The 18,667-nt window shown below is 38.2% G+C and overlaps 1 protein-coding gene across 1 annotated transcript; it reads right to left on the bottom strand.

The window, feature by feature from the left end:
- Window positions 1-7,787: 7,787 nt before the first annotated feature.
- On the bottom strand, window positions 7,788-10,645 carry LOC117502703 (rho-related GTP-binding protein RhoB). The gene has a single exon (XM_034161799.1). The coding sequence runs from the start codon at window positions 10,523-10,525 to the stop codon at window positions 9,935-9,937; it is 591 nt and encodes a 196-aa protein (XP_034017690.1). The 5' UTR covers window positions 10,526-10,645; the 3' UTR covers window positions 7,788-9,934.
- Between the last annotated feature and the right edge of the window lie 8,022 nt (window positions 10,646-18,667).

Raw genomic sequence — 18,667 nt, 5'->3', positions numbered from 1 at the left:
AAACTGGAGCTCAGGCTTGTGTCCTCCACTAGAGACCTGGGAGTTTGACAGTCCTAGAGGACAAGAGATCTTCTGGAAACACACCTCAGATCTTGTATCTGTAATTTGTTGGATCCAAAGTCTCTGGTTTGGGGATCACATCTCCCAGAGATGTTAATGCCACCACAACCACCAAATGAGCATAAACCAGTATCAATCCAAAGTCTACTAACATACTCCTCTTTTTTAGCAGTATTATAAATTACATTTCCACTTGCTTTTCATAAAAAAAAAAAAAAAATAGCATGTACACTCTTGGCCACTTTATTAGGTACACCTGTTCAATTGCTTGTTGACATAAATAGTTAATCAGCCAGTCACATGGCAGCATCTCAATGCATTTAGGCATCTAGACGTGGTGACATCGTGACTTGCTGAAGTTCAAACAGAGCATCAGAAAGGGGAAGAAAGGGGATTTAAATGACTTTGAATGCGGCATGGTTGTTGGTGCCAGATGGGCTGGTCTGAGTATTTCAGAAACTTCTGATCTACTGGGGTTTTCACACACAATCATCTCTAGGGTTTACACAGAATGGTCCAAAAAAGAGAAGCTATCCAGTGAGTGGCAGATGTGTGAATGAAAACGCGTGGTTGATGTCAGTGGAGAATGGGCAGACTGGTTGAATGGATGACTTGAATGATGACTTTCGTTGAATGGAGTACTTTTCCATCTATATCAGAAGCTCAAAGTGCTTTACAGTAATGCCTCGCATTCACACACACACTCACGTCAGGGTGCTGCCATGCAAGGTGCTCACTACACACTGGGAGCAACATGGGGATTAAAGACTTTGCCCAAAGGCCTTTGGTGAATTTCTGGCCAGACGAGGTATGAACCGAGGATTCTTTGGTCTCAAGGCCACTGCTTAACCACGTGACCATCACCCCTCTGGTATCATGTCAGTATGGACCAACATCTCTGAGGACTGTTTCCAAAACCTTGTTGAATAAATTCCATGAAGAATTAAGACAGTTCTGAAGGCAAAAGGGGGACCAACCCGGTACTAGTAAGGTGTACCTAATAAAGTGGCCAGTGAGTATATTACTCACCCATTCACTCATCTTCAATCACTTACTCCAATTGCAGTTCATGGATATAGGGTGTGAGGCGGGTACATCCTGGACAGGACACCAGTCTGTCGCAGGGCCACATATAGACAAACAAACACATTCACACCTACGAATTTAAAGGTTCCAATCTACCTAACCTGCATGTCTTTAGATGTGGGAGGAAGCCGGAGCACCCGGACGGAACCCACACAAACACGGGGAGAACATGCAAACTCCACACAGAAAGGCCACAGGTGGGAATCAAACCCATGACCTTCTTGCTGTGAGGCAACAGCGCTAACCACTAAGTGTATGTTCATACACTCACAGAAATATTTAACCCTAACTTTTAAGATTTATGTAATTTTATTACATGACAAATTCCATTTAGTTTTTTAGATCATTTTAATACAAACCTACCAAATAAACCTTACATGATGCATATTCATTACTGTAATAAACCCTATTCATTTGAAATGCATAATCCTCAGCTTTATGTATTTAGTATTAATAAAATATAATTACTCTAAATCAATAATAATGGCAGTATTTATTTAAAATACATAAAGCATATTGTTTAATTGCATTTATCTTGTATAGGTAACATAATAATTATGCAATTCAAACAATATACTTTTAGATTTACAGTAATTATATTTTATTAATACTAAATACATAAAGCTGAGGATTATGCATTTCAAATAAATAGGACTTATTACAGTAATTAATATGCATCATGTAAGGTTTATTTGGTAGGTTTGTATTAAAATTAATACAAACAGAGTCAGAGTCAGAGCTCTATTGAGCTGAGTATTCCATTAACTTTAACTAGTAATGACTTCATGACTTTCTTTGCTAACAAAATTTTAACTATTAGAGAAAAAATTACTCATAACCATCCCAAAGACGTATCGTTATCTTTGGCTGCTTTCAGTGATGCCGGTATTTGGTTAGACTCTTTCTCTCAGATTGTTCTGAGTTATTTTCATTAGTTACTTCATCCAAACCATCAACATGTTTATTAGACCCCATTCCTACCAGGCTGCTCAAGGAAGCCCTACCATTATTTAATGCTTCGATCTTAAATATGATCAATCTATCTTTGTTAGTTGGCTATGTACCACAGGCTTTTAAGGTGGCAGTAATTAAACCATTACTTAAAAAGCCATCACTTGACCCAGCTATCTTAGCTAATTATAGGCCAATCTCCAACCTTCCTTTTCTCTCAAAAATTCTTGAAAGGGTAGTTGTAAAACAGCTAACTGATCATCTGCAGAGGAATGGTCTATTTGAAGAGTTTCAGTCAGGTTTTAGAATTCATCATAGTACAGAAACAGCATTAGTGAAGGTTACAAATGATCTTCTTATGGCCTCGGACAGTGGACTCATCTCTGTGCTTGTTCTGTTAGACCTCAGTGCTGCTTTTGATACTGTTGACCATAAAATTTTATTACAGAGATTAGAGCATGCCATAGGTATTAAAGGCACTGCGCTGCGGTGGTTTGAATCATATTTGTCTAATAGATTACAATTTGTTCATGTAAATGGGGAATCTTCTTCACAGACTAAAGTTAATTATGGAGTTCCACAAGGTTCTGTGCTAGGACCAATTTTATTCACTTTATACATGCTTCCCTTAGGCAGTATTATTAGACGGTATTGCTTAAATTTTCATTGTTACGCAGATGATACCCAGCTTTATCTATCCATGAAGCCAGAGGACACACACCAATTAGCTAAACTGCAGGATTGTCTTACAGACATAAAGACATGGATGACCTCTAATTTCCTGCTTTTAAACTCAGATAAAACTGAAGTTATTGTACTTGGCCCCACAAATCTTAGAAACATGGTGTCTAACCAGATCCTTACTCTGGATGGCATTACCCTGACCTCTAGTAATACTGTGAGAAATCTTGGAGTCATTTTTGATCAGGATATGTCATTCAAAGCGCATATTAAACAAATATGTAGGACTGCTTTTTTGCATTTATGCAATATCTCTAAAATCAGAAAGGTCTTGTCTCAGAGTGATGCTGAAAAACTAATTCATGCATTTATTTCCTCTAGGCTGGACTATTGTAATTCATTATTATCAGGTTGTCCTAAAAGTTCCCTAAAAAGCCTTCAGTTAATTCAAAATGCTGCAGCTAGAGTACTGATGGGGACTAGAAGGAGAGAGCATATCTCGCCCATATTGGCCTCTCTTCATTGGCTTCCTGTTAATTCTAGAATAGAATTTAAAATTCTTCTTCTTACTTATAAGGTTTTGAATAATCAGGTCCCATCTTATCTTAGGGACCTCGTAGTACCATATCACCCCAATAGAGCGCTTCGCTCTCAGACTGCAGGCTTACTTGTAGTTCCTAGGGTTTGTAAGAGTAGAATGGGAGGCAGAGCCTTCAGCTTTCAGGCTCCTCTCCTGTGGAACCAGCTCCCAATTCAGATCAGGGAGACAGACACCCTCTCTACTTTTAAGATTAGGCTTAAAACTTTCCTTTTTGCTAAAGCTTATAGTTAGGGCTGGATCAGGTGACCCTGAACCATCCCTTAGTTATGCTGCTATAGACTTAGACTGCTGGGGGGTTCCCATGATGCACTGTTTCTTTCTCTTTTTGCTCTGTATGCACCACTCTGCATTTAATCATTAGTGATCGATCTCTGCTCCCCTCCACAGCATGTCTTTTCCTGGTTCTCTCCCTCAGCCCCAACCAGTCCCAGCAGAAGACTGCCCCTCCCTGAGCCTGGTTCTGCTGGAGGTTTCTTCCTGTTAAAAGGGAGTTTTTCCTTCCCACTGTAGCCAAGTGCTTGCTCACAGGGGGTCGTTTTGACCGTTGGGGTTTTACATAATTATTGTATGGCCTTGCCTTACAATATAAAGCGCCTTGGGGCAACTGTTTGTTGTGATTTGGTGCTATATAAAAAAATTGATTGATTGAATTGATTGATTGATCTAAAAAGTAAATGGGAATTTGCCATGTAATAAAATTACATGTATCTTAAAAGTTAGGGTTAAATATTTCTGTGAGTGAATGAATTCAAATACCAATCAACTGAGATTTTTTTTTCATCTTGAACTAAATTGTAAAGGGGTCATCTCTATTTATATAAAAATAATTAATAATATATTGTAGGGGGTATTTTACTGGCTTTCCCAGAACAATAGAGTTTGCTCCCTAACATTGTAAATTGAACTAAAGTTGCAGTTCAACTTTTATTGATTTGATTTTTTTTATTTTTTATTATTAAAACTAATCAGGAGGCATTCAAAATTGTAAGTGTGTGCAGAAGAGTTAATTTGGAGAAAGAGAACCAGAGTGGAGCACTGTACATTCTTGTTGTCTAAGCGAGCAGAAAACCCAGCAACACAAGCCCAACAGGAATGTGACTTTTATAGTGTCGTAACCCTGCTTGGATTTACAACAGATACCGTTTTATATTCTGACCTATCTTTAATTTGGATGCTGCAGCCGCACAATAATAATGTTTATTACAAAGTGATAAAATTTGCTTCTCTCCCCCAACCCTTCAACAACTCTTTAAACAAAAACTCTTCTCCATCAGTAAACCCAGCGGGGCTTCACCCCAGTTACTCAGTATAGCAGCATTCCCAGGAATTGATGTAGATCATTGTCATTTGAAGAAGAAGAAGAAGCACCGTCCTGTGAGAGAACAGTTACACAACACGCCTGGGTGCCTACAAAGCAAACATTGAATGACTTTATGTAACAAGTGAGGAAAAACTCGCTGGATTTCAGCAGTTTAGCAGTTTCAGTCCATGTGTGATGATCTCATTTAACAGGAATGGTTTAAAGCTGCAGTGTTTAAGATTTAGGGGCATCCATTCACAGACATTACAACAATATGATTCACAACAATATGTTAATGAACAAATTCAGGTTTTCATAAATGTAGAATGAGTCCTTTTAGTGCAGCGGATAAGTGAATATTTACAGAGGAATCCTTCAAATGGTGATCCAACCACCAAATTTGCCACAAATACTCCTTTTTTCTATGCCTTCTAAGCCTGTATATCCAATCAATGGGAAATTTCACGTTTTATTTTTGAGATACTGACAAGCCAAAACGAGTCGGGTGGTAGGGGGTTAAAAAGCAGGGTGTCCACTTGAATTTTCAATAATGTGGTATACTTTTCAATATGATTGGAGCATCTTTTAACTTTGACCCCTGTGTAATTCTTCAATTGACCCCTACCTGGCTGCCTATTGGAAAGTCAAGTGGACACCCCGCCTTTTCAAAAGGGTAATGTCTAATGTGTATTTGTGCAAAATTTGGTTCTTGCGTCATCATTTGAAGGATTTTTCAGTTATTCGCAGCACTATTCATAAAATTGCACCATATAGCCATATAATTTGTAATATTAATGTCAGACAACAGTCTGTACTATCTAATAAAGGTTAGAATGTATTTATTTTCAGATATTAAACACTGTGCAAAATTTTAGGCACCATATTTATCAGTGTGTCAACATAAAAATTAAACTGAAAGGTCCAGCTATTCCATCGAAACCCTATTATTATTGTTATTATTATTATATTAAAAGGTCCACTTATCACACTTCAAGCTTCATATTTCATTTTTGGTATGGTCAATGCCCATTTGGTACATGACAACACAAAGACAGTAGCCAATAATCACTCAGTAAGAAAATAAAAAACAATAAAAATAAAAGTTGGAACAACTTTTTTTTATTTATTTATATATGCCAAAAAATTGCAGCTCAATGTATATAAGTAAATATGACTTTCATGATTATTACTGTTAATTTTACAATTATGTGAATTGCAGACACAAGTAAATAAAGATTTGGTTTTGGTTTTAGGTACAATGCAAAAGTCTTGGATACTTTTATTTTGCTTTAGACCTTTAAAAACGTGTCAAATATCTAATATCTAATATTTACAAATAAACACAAAAAATGTAATTATTTCTGTGTTTTTAAAATTATGGTGTATTTACAATACCCAGGACCTCATCCTGGATAAGCAGTTGAAGATGAGTGAGTGAGTGTATTTCAATCAATCAATCAATCAATCCATTTTATTTATATAGCACCAAATCACAACAAACAGTTGCCCCAAGGCGCTTTATATTGTAAGGCAAGGCCATACAATAATTACGTAAAAACCCCAACGGTCAAACGACCCCCTGTGAGCAAGCACTTGGCTACAGTGGGAAGGACAACCTGATAATAATTAATTACAATAGTCCAGCCTAGAGGAAATAAATACATGAATTAGTTTTTCAGCATCACTCTGAGACAAGACCTTTCTAATTTTAGAGATATTGCGTAAATGCAAAAAAGCAGTCCTACATATTTGTTTAATATGCGCTTTGAATGACATATCCTGATCAAAAATGACTGTATTTATGAATGTATTTACAATAAAGGTATTTACAATTATTTTATTGAGTTATCATCAGCTTCTGTCTTTGTGTTGTTAGGTCAAATTATTTTGTGTTTAATAGAGAAATTAGATCTTTAACTTGATGTCTAGTTTAAATAAAAGTAAAATCTCATAATTTGGTTTTAAAATAAAGCAGAACATTTGAGCACTTCACCTTTAAAACACATTATTCTCATATTCTCATGTTTTTGCATATTAAATGTGCTTTAAACGTCTGCACAATAATATGGCAATATTTCAAATGGAATATGATTCAGATTTTTTTTATCCACTGACACTGGAAGATTTACACATTCCCATTTCAAGCAGAATGTACATACAGTAATTTGATAAAATACTAATTCCTAAATTGTACATAAACCAAGACATAATTTATTAATACATAAAATTAGTAATATATTTATTTAATGTATCATTAATTAATACATTAATTTCTGTAATAAATTACCATTTTAAGATGAAATATGACAGATTGTTACAAAACAGCCAAGTCAACTGCCAAATGTCTTCATAGATTATTGTACAATTCTTTAAAACTTGTGCAAGTCCAAGCATGTGGTGTTGATTTATACAGGTGTGGATCACTCAGTGTCACACCTGGAATTCACAACAGTCACGTCATAGGACTCATTTCAATAGGTTATCCTCCTGCCTGCATTCAGTGGTAGAATATATATAGTCATATATATATTTGTATTTCAGCCTGATTCTCATAGCTGTAGAAATTTTCAAAAATTAATTATTATATTATAACACTAATTTTCACACTAGAATGTTTAAACATTTTTGTGGCAGGTTTCAAAGATTGATTCTTTAATTTCTTATAGATGATTTTTCACAAATATCATAAGGGGAAAAACAATGGACAATATATATGTATAAAATTTCCCTCATTTAGTCAAGTTGTTTCTGTGAGCAGCATGGAAATACAGCACGTCAATGTTCATTTCTGTTTGCATATCACCATTTCAGAAACATCCTGTGTTATAGATCATGTTTAATTGTGTACTTTCAGTCATCAGTGAGCCGTATTTCTGTTTCGTAAGTGATGCGCCTTTGATTTGATAAATGGATGTCTTCTTAAAATTGTTTTCAACTCCAAGCAAAAAGGTGTTACCTTCTCTTAAAGGTACGTAAACTGATTTTGTGGCATCTGTTGGGCACTAAATTTGCCATCAACAACTAATAAGTCATTAATAATAATAATCTCAAAACATTATTTTTGAATATGTCTCAACTAATAATCAAGAGTCATATGATTTCATTAACTGTAGATTTTAGTTGCTTTTATTTAAAAAACAAAAACTTTCCATTTAAATTTTATATGTAAAAATGTCAGTGAAAGAACATCCAAATATATTGTACATTTTCACAAATTAGAACCAACAATTATTTTCAGAACACAATAATTTGCTTGTTTTTTTTTTCTTTACAAAAAAATTCATCATTCAATTCACTGACATATCAGAAAACAGTCACAAAAAGTAATCGCCGTTTTTCAGAACCCAGGATGACATCTTCAAATGAATTGTTGTGCCCAAACGGCAGTCCAAAATCCAAAGATATCCACTTTTTTTCTCTCTCTGCCAATCAGTAACAGCAAGTTTAAAGTGTAGCCCCTTTGGATTTTAATGCTTTAAGTCATAAAAAGGATTTTCTTCAACACCATTATCATCTTATGTTTTAGTGTTCAAATAAAAGATTTACAATCTTGTATCGCCAACATAATCAAAAATTTATCTTGTTTGGAATCATTTTAGGATTTTGACCCATGTGGGGTAAAATGCAGTAACAAGACACCATGAACCCCCCACCCCAAAAATACTTTATCAGCAATAACATTATTTGCAATTTTAACTGCATTTCAACACAAAGTAAGTTTTTGCAACTCTGTAAAACATCAAAAGGAACTACATTTTTAAAAAAAATAAAACATAAATTAACTGTAAACCAGTGTACCACTGATTTAAAACCACTTCAAAAGCCAGTATTTGGTTTATATCCCAAATTTGGAAACTTAAAAAGCGCTTTAAAACTGTCTGCCCTTATAATGTTTAATAACAGTCCAACCATTTTTACAAGAAATAAATCAGGGAGGGAAGAAATTGTCACATTTGAGACTTAAAAACACACATTTTAACAAATAATTATCAAAATTATTATTTTTGTAACATTTCAATGTATCATGCAACTATGCTTTGTAGGGAAAATAAGTGTACTATCAGTATGTAAGTGCAAATTTTTTTCTCTTATTATCCAGCTTAGAAGCTAGGTACTTTGGGCTTTAAAAGGGTCATATTAAACACCTTTTAAACAATCAAATATATATCAGTAGGTGTTTTAAATGAAACATTAAAAATGTGTAGATAGAAATCACCTGTGAGATACTGAGGTGATGTGTACTACACGTAAACTTCAAGTTTATTCTGTACCTGTTCCTTTAAAAGGAAAGGACCTGTTGCTGGCCACACCCCTCTAAAGGGCAGATATAATGGTTAGAAAGTTTCAGGCAAATTTTTTTTGTAACAGCAAGTTTCTACATGCGTAAACATTAAAATTGTGGAAGGTTGACAGTGTTTAACATGAAATCCCAAACATATTAATGTACCTAATAAGAGATTTTGTACAAAAAAAAAAAACTCTTAAAAGTGTTTAAAACTAGTCTATCCTTAGTGTGAATGTTTAAAAAGTCTAAATTTATTTTATTACAAATGTGTAAAAAGGAGTAAATTCTCCAATTAATAAATTCAAAAGTCACAATCAAATAATGGTTTCAGCTCTAAACTTAACACTGTCATATTTTCTATTTAAAGTGCAAATTCCCCACCATGCTAATATCACCACATACTTTGCCATGAGTGAATCAGATGGACAAATAAGGTGCCCATAGATGTTTCCTGCACCTGTTATTTGCATTTACTGCAACTAACCATCTGCGTAACGGAACAATTCTGCGCCCCACTGTGCTACACATTTCTTCTGTCTCACCACCACTGATGAACATTGTTAGCTTTAACCACCATTGGCTGCACATACTCCTGTCATTTGATTATAACGATCAGGTGACCCACAAAGAAACATGCCGTGTGCAGACTTATTTGACTGGAATGACCCTGGCACATGCATGCACACACCACGTTAATGAATTAAAAACAAAATCCTTCAGGTCTAAAAGTCTGCACAACACATAATAAAATAAAATCAGTGTGTGATATGACCAAAAGATGAGGCACACAGTTGCCAATTTTCTCATCAAAGTCCCGCCTCTGCAGTTTACAGCACTGGGGTGGCCGTGCCACCCAAGGCCACCCGCTGGATCCGCCCATGTTGCACACTCTGATATCAGATGATTTCCCCAGAGGGAGGTTTCGAAAACGCGCTGGGGTGTGTGTTCTTAGTCCCTCCACCCTGCTGACTCACATCAGAACGCAACATTTCAGACAGTTTCCGGATGGTGTCGTTCGTTTCTGCAGGGCAGCACGCGTGGCGGTTTCGAACACTTCCCATATCCCCTCCATGGTTTTGGCAGAGCACTCCAAGTAGGCGTACGCGCCGATGCGCACGGCCATGGCGCGGCCGTCCTCCGTCTTGACGGGCTCCAGTTTCAGGCGCGACAGTTCGCCGCGCACGTTCTCGTCGTTGCGCAGATCCTTCTTGTTGGCCACCAGAATGATCGGCACGTTCGGACAGAAGTGTTTGACTTCGGGGACCCACTTTTCGGGGATGTTCTCCAAAGAGTCCGGGCTGTCCACGGAGAAGCACATCAGGATGACGTCAGTGTCCGGGTAGGACAGCGGCCGCAGGCGGTCGTAGTCCTCCTGGCCGGCGGTGTCCCACAGCGCCAGCTGGACCTGCTTGTTGTCCACCTCGATGTCCGCCACGTAGGTCTCAAACACGGTCGGCACGTAAACTTCGGGAAACTCATCTTTGCTGAAAACGATCAGGAGACACGTTTTCCCGCACGCGCCGTCGCCGACCACCACCAGTTTCTTTCGGATGTCCGCCATTCGCGCGTCGCACGTGTCCACTGTTCGTGTCCCCCCGCCACCACCTCCGAAACACACAAAAAACAAAACAAAACAAAAAAACCCTCGAGCCTTCCCCGATCCGCCACGGCCGACTCTTTATAAAGAGTACAGGACTTTCCTAAATATAGCAAACCAATCGGAAATAAGGAATCGAAGGCTGGATTTGTAAAGTTAAACGTGATTGGATCACAGAGTTTTAACTCACGCAGAGGAGGGTTCACGGCCCATGGACCGACCCAGGATCAGAGAACCAAACCCAAAACCCCCAACAACACAAAACTGTGCGGGGAGAACTTCCAAAAGGACTTTTCTCGCGTTGATTCTCGTGACCAAGAAAGAAAAAAAAAAAACCCTAAAGGGTAAAACGTAGGAAGGTTTAGACTTATGGAGTTACATTTAGGAGAGTAAATTTAGGGAATGGGATTTAGGGGTGGTTAGTTAGAGGAGTGCAGGATTGAAGTAGACACCCAAAATAGTGGTGTGCAATAGAGGTGGGCGGATCGATCCTGGTATCAATATTATCAGTTATCGAGTTGTTCACCAATGAATATGGCTTTTTACACCCTGTTAAAAGCCATATTCATTGGTAAAACAACTTGATAACGATTTTATCATATACCTATAAATGATAAATGTTGTATGGTTTTGTGAAGGGTGTAAAAAGCCATATTCATTGATGAACAACTTGATAACGATTTTATCATATACAGTGGTCCCTCGTTTATCGCGGGAGTTACATTCTAAAAATAACCCGTGATAGGCGAAAGCCACGAAGTAGTCAGCGTTATTTTTTACAATTATTATAGATGTTTTAAGGCTGTAAACCCCTCACTTCACACTTAATGCCTGTTTGAGAAAATTGTATAAACATTTTCTAACTTTTCTCTCCTGTGTAAACACTCAAAGTTCAAACCTTAGTAGAAAAAAATAGAATGTTTTCCTATAAATAATTATGATGGCTTTTAGAACTAACAAATTTAATTTTAACGATCAACCTACGAGGTTGGACATGTAAGAAATTATTACTAGTGACTCACCAGTATTTCACAGTTCCTCTGACCGCGCCCCTTCGTCCTGGCGCCGCTCCACTGTCCAGATTGGCTGATTACTCAGGTGGTATGAAAACCCATCCTTACCCTATAGTGCAGCAGATAACAGAATATTTACAGAGGAATACTTCAGATGGTGATAAAAGCACCGAATTTGGCAGACGTACACCTTAGATATTACTCTTTTGAAAAAACCAACGGGACACTTGAATTTTTAATAGGCGGCCATATAGGGGTCAAGTGAAGAATTACATAGAGGTCAAAATATAAAAAGGCTCCAGTCATATTGAAAATTATACCACATTATTTGTCTGATTGTAAAGATTCCAAAAAGGTATAGTTTGGACTATCTATGACGGAATTCTATAGAGTTATGGGGTAAAAACAACAAGAATGGTGACAAAGTTCAGTTTCAGTTTGTACAGGGGTCAAAAGTTAGAGTTGCTCCAATTTTGTTCAAAGGTTGATGCAAATTATTGGTTGAGTTAATAGGGTTTCAAAAAGGAATCGTTTGCACCATGTATCATGCTTAGTTTTCAAGTTATGGGGTAACATATATCACATGTCATAGAATTCAAAGGACGTCAACATTATTTGACCTTTACTTTAGAGACCAAGCATTCAACACAGTCAAAACTATTCCATTTATTAATCCAAGTAGCTCAATCAACAATTTGCACCATTTTTTACTAAAATTGAAGCAACTTTAATTTTTGACCCCTGTACAAACTGAAATTGACCTTTGTCACCATTCTTAGGTTTTTACCCCATAACTCCATAACATTCAGTCATAGATAGTCCAAACTATACCTTTTTGGAATCTTTACAATCAGACAAATGATGTGGTATAATTTTCAATATGACTGGAGCCTTTTTATATTTTGACCCCTATCTAATTCTTCAATTGACCCCGACGTGGCTGCCTACTGAAAATTCAAGTGGCCCGGTGGTTTTTCAAAAGAGTAACATTTAAGGAGAATTTGTGCTGGATTTGGTGCTTTTATCACCATGTGAAGTATTGTTTCAGTTATTTGCTGCACTAAATGGTAAATGCACTGCATTTATATAGCGCTTTTCCATCTGCATCAGATGCTCAAAGCGCTTTACAATTATGCCTCACATTCACCCCGATGTCAGGGTGCTGCCATACAAGGCGCTCACTACACACCGGGAGCAATAGGGGATTAAGGACCTTGCCCAAGGGCCCTTAGTGATTTTCCATTCAGGCGGGGATTTGAACCCATGATCTTCTGGACTCAAGCCCAACACCTTAACCACTAGACCATCACCTCCCCTACTACCGCTTACCACTACCAAAATGTCCTGATACATTATAGTCATTCATTCTCTAAACTCACTTATGCCGCATTCAGAACTCTCAGAAGGTTGGCAATTCCAACCTCTAGCTTGGGGGAAAATGCCTTGAACAACCAACCCCAGGTATCTGAGTTGACGTCACGGCCAAGGCTGCCGTGTTTGCAACTGGTTAGACGACAATGTTACTAATGTTGAAATTGCATTTTTAAAAGGAAATTTTAACGAGACATTACTCACTCACTCATCTTCAATCACTTACTAGAGCGGGGTGGCTAAGTTCGGTCCTCGAGAGCCACATTCCTGACACTCTTAGTTGTCTCCCTGCTCCAACACACCTGAATCCAATGAAAGGCTCATTAAAAGTCTGCTAACGAGTCTTTCATTGGATTCAGGGGTGTTGGAGCAGGGAGACAACTAAGAGTCAGGAATGTGGCTCTCGAGGACCGAACTTGGCCACCCCTGTACTAGAGCCTATCCCAGGCAGCAGTCATAGGGCATGAGGTGGTACAACCTGGACAGGGCCATGTATAGATGAACAAACGCATTCACACCACACACACACCTATGGACAATGGATGTGAGAGGAAGCCAAAGCACCCGGAGGGAACCCACGCAAAGACAGGGAGAACATGCAAACTCCACACGTAAAGGCCACAGGTGGGAATTGATCCCATGACCTTCTTGCTATGAGGCAACAGTGTTAACCACTACGTCACCGTGCTGCCCACAAGATATTATACAGCTATATGTAATATATACTCAACAAAAATATAAACACAACACTTTTGGTTTTGCTCCCATTTTGTATGAGATGAACTCAAAGATCTAAAACTTTTTCCACATACACAATATCACCATTTCCCTCAAATATTGTTCACAAACCAGTCTAAATCTGTGATAGTGAGCACTTCTCCTTTGCTGAGATAATCCATCCCACCTCACAGGTGTGCCATATCAAGATGCTGATTAGACACCATGATTAGTGCACAGGTGTGCCTTAGACTGTCCACAATAAAAGGCCACTCTGAAAGGTGCAGTTTTGTTTTATTGGGGGGGGGGGGGGATACCAGTCAGTATCTGGTGTGACCACCATTTGCCTCATGTAGTGCAACACATCTCCTTCGCATAGAGTTGATCAAGTTGTCAATTGTGGCCTGTGGAATGTTGGTCCACTCCTCTTCAATGGCTGTGCGAGGTTGCAACGACGAACTGGAGTCAGGTCGAGACCCCAATGAGGACGACGAGCATGCAGATGAGCTTCCCTGAGACGGTTTCTGACAGTTTGTGCAGAAATTCTTTGGTTATGCAAACCGATTGTTTCAGCAGCTGTCCGAGTGGCTGGTCTCAGACGATCTTGGAGGTGAACATGCTGGATGTGGAGGTCCTGGGCTGGTGTGGTTACACGTGGTCTGCGGTTGTGAGGCTGGTTGGATGTACTGCCAAATTCTCTGAAACGCCTTTGGAGACGGCTTATGGTAGAGAAATGAACATTCAATACACGAGCAACAGCTCTGGGTGACATTCCTGCTGTCAGCATGCCAATTGCATGCTCCCTCAAATCTTGCGACATCTGTGGCATTGTGCTGTGTGACAAAACTGCACCTTTCAGAGTGGCCTTTTATTGTGGGCAGTCTAAGGCACACCTGTGCACTAATCATGGTGTCTAATCAGCATCTTGATATGGCACACCTGTGAGGTGGGATGGATTATCTCAGCAAAGGAGAAGTGCTCACTATCACAGATTTAGACTGGTTTGTGAACAATATTTGAGGGAAATGGTGATATTGTGTATGTGAAAAAAGTTTTAGATCTTTGAGTTCATCTCATACAAAATGGGAGCAAAACCAAAAGTGTTGCGTTTATATTTTTGTACAATTAGTTAAGTTACCAGCATCACATATTAGCAAAAATGTCTGACAATTTCATTTAGCCCTAAAGATGATGTTAGCCTAGATAGCTCTACTGTGATAGGCTAAGTAGTTAAGGTATAGTTGTCTCTGTGTTAATCTCATGAATGCACTTTTCCGGAAGTTGGGGTTTTTTTTTGTATGTTGGTTCTGTTAGAGCTTCCTAGGCTTCTGAAAACAGCATTCCTCATGAGTTTCTAAGTGGAAATTCTGGCCCGACGGAGCGCTCAAGCCATTTTTCCCTGAACTAGATTGGAATCTCAGTTCTTCCGAAGGTTCTAAAAGCAGCTTTATTCCAATTTCAGGGTTCTGACTAGCCTATCCCAGTCATCACTGGGCAAGAGGTGGGGTTCACCCTGGATGTCTGTCTATTGAAGACAAGCAAATGCAATCAGTTTAACCCCTTAAGCCCTAGAGCCTATTTCACCAAAATCACATACCCATACATTATGATTTATTTCTCAGCTTGTACAAGGTCAAAAATGCAAAAGTTTGGATCAGCTAAAAGACAGGTCCTAGGGGATGTTGTGGATGCAAAAATATTGAAAGTAAATAATACTTGGTAGGAGTAAATGAGGTTTTTTTCCCCAAAAATGAATTCTGATTTATGTATTTATTTGCTTGGTGTTTCAGCTGTGTTTAGTTGATATGTGACTGAAGTGGATATTTTTGTAGAGGAGACTTTGATTGACATTTTGATGTATAATACGTGTATGTTGGTGTCAGCATTGGTTAGTTATGAGTGTTCAAATATTCCAAAACAGGGCAAGTCCTCAAATTTGGGGACTCTAGGGTTTAAGAGGTTAAAGTTCCCAATTCACTGAACATCAATCAATCAATTTTTTTATATAGCGCCAAATCACAACAAACAGTTGCCCCAAGGCGCTTTATATTGTAAGGCAAGGCCATACAATAATTATGTAAAACCCCAACGGTCAAAACAACCCCCTGTGAGCAAGCACTTGGCTACAGTGGGAAGGAAAAACTCCCTTTTAACAGGAAGAAACCTCCAGCAGAACCAGGCTCAGGGAGGGGCAGTCTTCTGCTGGGACTGGTTGGGGCTGAGGGAGAGAACCAGGAAAAAGACATGCTGTGGAGGGGAGCAGAGATCGATCACTAATGATTAAATGCAGAGTGGTGCATACAGAGCAAAAAGAGAAAGAAACAGTGCATCATGGGAACCCCCCAGCAGTCTACGTCTATAGCAGCATAACTAAGGGATGGTTCAGGGTCACCTGATCCAGCCCTAACTATAAGCTTTAGCAAAAAGGAAAGTTTTAAGCCTAATCTTAAAAGTAGAGAGGGTGTCTGTCTCCCTGATCTGAATTGGGAGCTGGTTCCACAGGAGAGGAGCCTGAAAGCTGAAGGCTCTGCCTCCCATTCTACTCTTACAAACCCTAGGAACTACAAGTAAGCCTGCAGTCTGAGAGCGAAGCGCTCTATTGGGGTGATATGGTACTATGAGGTCCCTAAGATAAGATGGGACCTGATTATTCAAAACCTTATAAGTAAGAAGAAGAATTTTAAATTCTATTCTAGAATTAACAGGAAGCCAATGAAGAGAGGCCAATATGGGTGAGATATGCTCTCTCCTTCTAGTCCCCGTCAGTACTCTAGCTGCAGCATTTTGAATTAACTGAAGGCTTTTTAGGGAACTTTTAGGACAACCTGATAATAATGAATTACAATAGTCCAGCCTAGAGGAAATAAATGCATGAATTAGTTTTTCAGCATCACTCTGAGACAAGACCTTTCTGATTTTAGAGATATTGCGTAAATGCAAAAAAGCAGTCTTACATATTTGTTTAATATGCGCTTTGAATGACATATCCTGATCAAAAATGACTCCAAGATTTCTCACAGTATTACTAGAGGTCAGGGTAATGCCATCCAGAGTAAGGATCTGGTTAGACACCATGTTTCTAAGATTTGTGGGGCCAAGTACAATAACTTCAGTTTTATCTGAGTTTAAAAGCAGGAAATTAGAGGTCATCCATGTCTTTATGTCTGTAAGACAATCCTGCAGTTTAGCTAATTGGTGTGTGTCCTCTGGCTTCATGGATAGATAAATGGATGTCTTTCAAAGTGGGAGGAAGCTGGAGTACCCTGAGGGATCCCATGAAAACACACTGACAACATGCAAACTCCACACAGGAAGGACCACGTTGGATTTGAGCCCAGGACCTTCTCACTGTGAGGCTATAGTCCTAACCACCAATCCACCATACTGCCCTTATTATTATTATTATTATTATTATTATTATTATTATTATTATTATTATTTCTGTGCATGTAATGTAACTCATGAATGTTCACTGCACTTATTAAAATTATTTCTAATTTTAATAATTTAATTGGTGCTGTGTGTCTCCCTCAAGCTCAGGTCCTCTACTAAAGTCACAGCTGGAATCTGTTGGAGCTTTTCTCCAAGTTTGGAGAACACACACACACACACACACACACACACACACACACACACACACACACACACACACACACACACACACACACACACACACACACACACACACACACACACACACACATATATATATATAGAAAATAGCATTTAATTAAATATACATATATACTTTATTTTCAGTGTAATTTACAGCATAATCAGGTAGTACTCCCCCCTCCCCAATTAGTTAACTGTTGAGGGCTCACTGGCCACTGCCTTTGTTTTGTCATATAAAGAACTCAAGTATTTATTTATTTATTTAAAAATTTAAATTTTAACTTGATGATAGTTTCTCAAATTTACTTTTTGTTGCACTGGGAAAATGTAATTTTTGGTTGACACAAATAAAACAACCATCATTGCATTTCATCAATATTTTAGCGTGTCTAAAACTTTTTTATAGTACCATAGTCTACTACAGGATTTTGCAGGAGATTTTTTAATAATCAAGTTTTTATTATTTTTAAGAAGAATCTTTGTTTATTTGCATACCAGTAGATGGTGCTAATTCACTATTTCTTTCTTTGATAACAACCATAGAAATCTCAGTCAAGAAGAATAACTATTACCCACAGACCGTGTATGTTTTCAAATTACCCAGTGTTCAAGTTACTTACGACAGTGGGCACTATCATCGCCATTGTTGAAGCAGTGAAGCTTTCCAGCCAAATGTGTCAAAATTGGGTTCATTGAGGGAACCATGAGGAACCTGCTGATCAAAGGATTTGACATCAGAAAACTTTATTGACCTTTCTGAACAAAACAGAAACATAACACTTGCCGATTGATGACTTAAGAATGACTTGACAGTGACTTACTCCCACCTCTGACCTTCACTAATTTACAGCACAAACAAAATCATTGGGAATCATCCCCTGTCACACATTCTATTGATTCCTTAATTCCAGTTTTACTTTCACATTCTGTTGTATAGTGCCGTCCAAAAGTGTTGGGCCCCTTGGTATTTCACACATTTTAATTTGTCTATGACATTTCAAATACAAAATGTAAATCAGGCTTTGCAATATAAAAATTTCTAAAATTATCTTCTTTAAAATCAAACTGAAAGCAAATCTCTACAGCTTGATATAAATTAATTCAAAATATAAAAGCCCAGATGATGGGTTGCATAAGTACGAGTAATGGAATGCTGTGGTATAAGACCTGTAAAAAGTCAGTTTTCTTGCCAGTCAGGGGATGGATACATGAACATTTCCAAGTCACTCCTATATACCAAATGGTATAGACAAGGATTTTCTTAAAAAGAAGACCTAAAAGTTCAGCTACAATTGGCCAGAAGCTGTTTTGGTGAAAGAAAATCCTCCTCTAAACCACTTCTTCATGAAGCTGTATAACTGGTGATACAAAATGCAAAACATGGACTATG

This window comes from Thalassophryne amazonica, chromosome 21 (genome assembly GCF_902500255.1).
Source record: "Thalassophryne amazonica chromosome 21, fThaAma1.1, whole genome shotgun sequence".
NCBI lineage: Eukaryota > Metazoa > Chordata > Actinopteri > Batrachoidiformes > Batrachoididae > Thalassophryne > Thalassophryne amazonica.
The sequence above is the reverse complement of the archived record's forward strand: the minus strand, read 5'-3'. Positions and strand labels throughout refer to the sequence as shown.

Bases quoted from the DNA above. Each gene is read 5' to 3' on its own strand.
- LOC117502703 (XM_034161799.1), bottom strand. From the start codon at position 10,525: ATGGCGGACATCCGAAAGAAACTGGTGGTGGTCGGCGACGGCGCGTGC.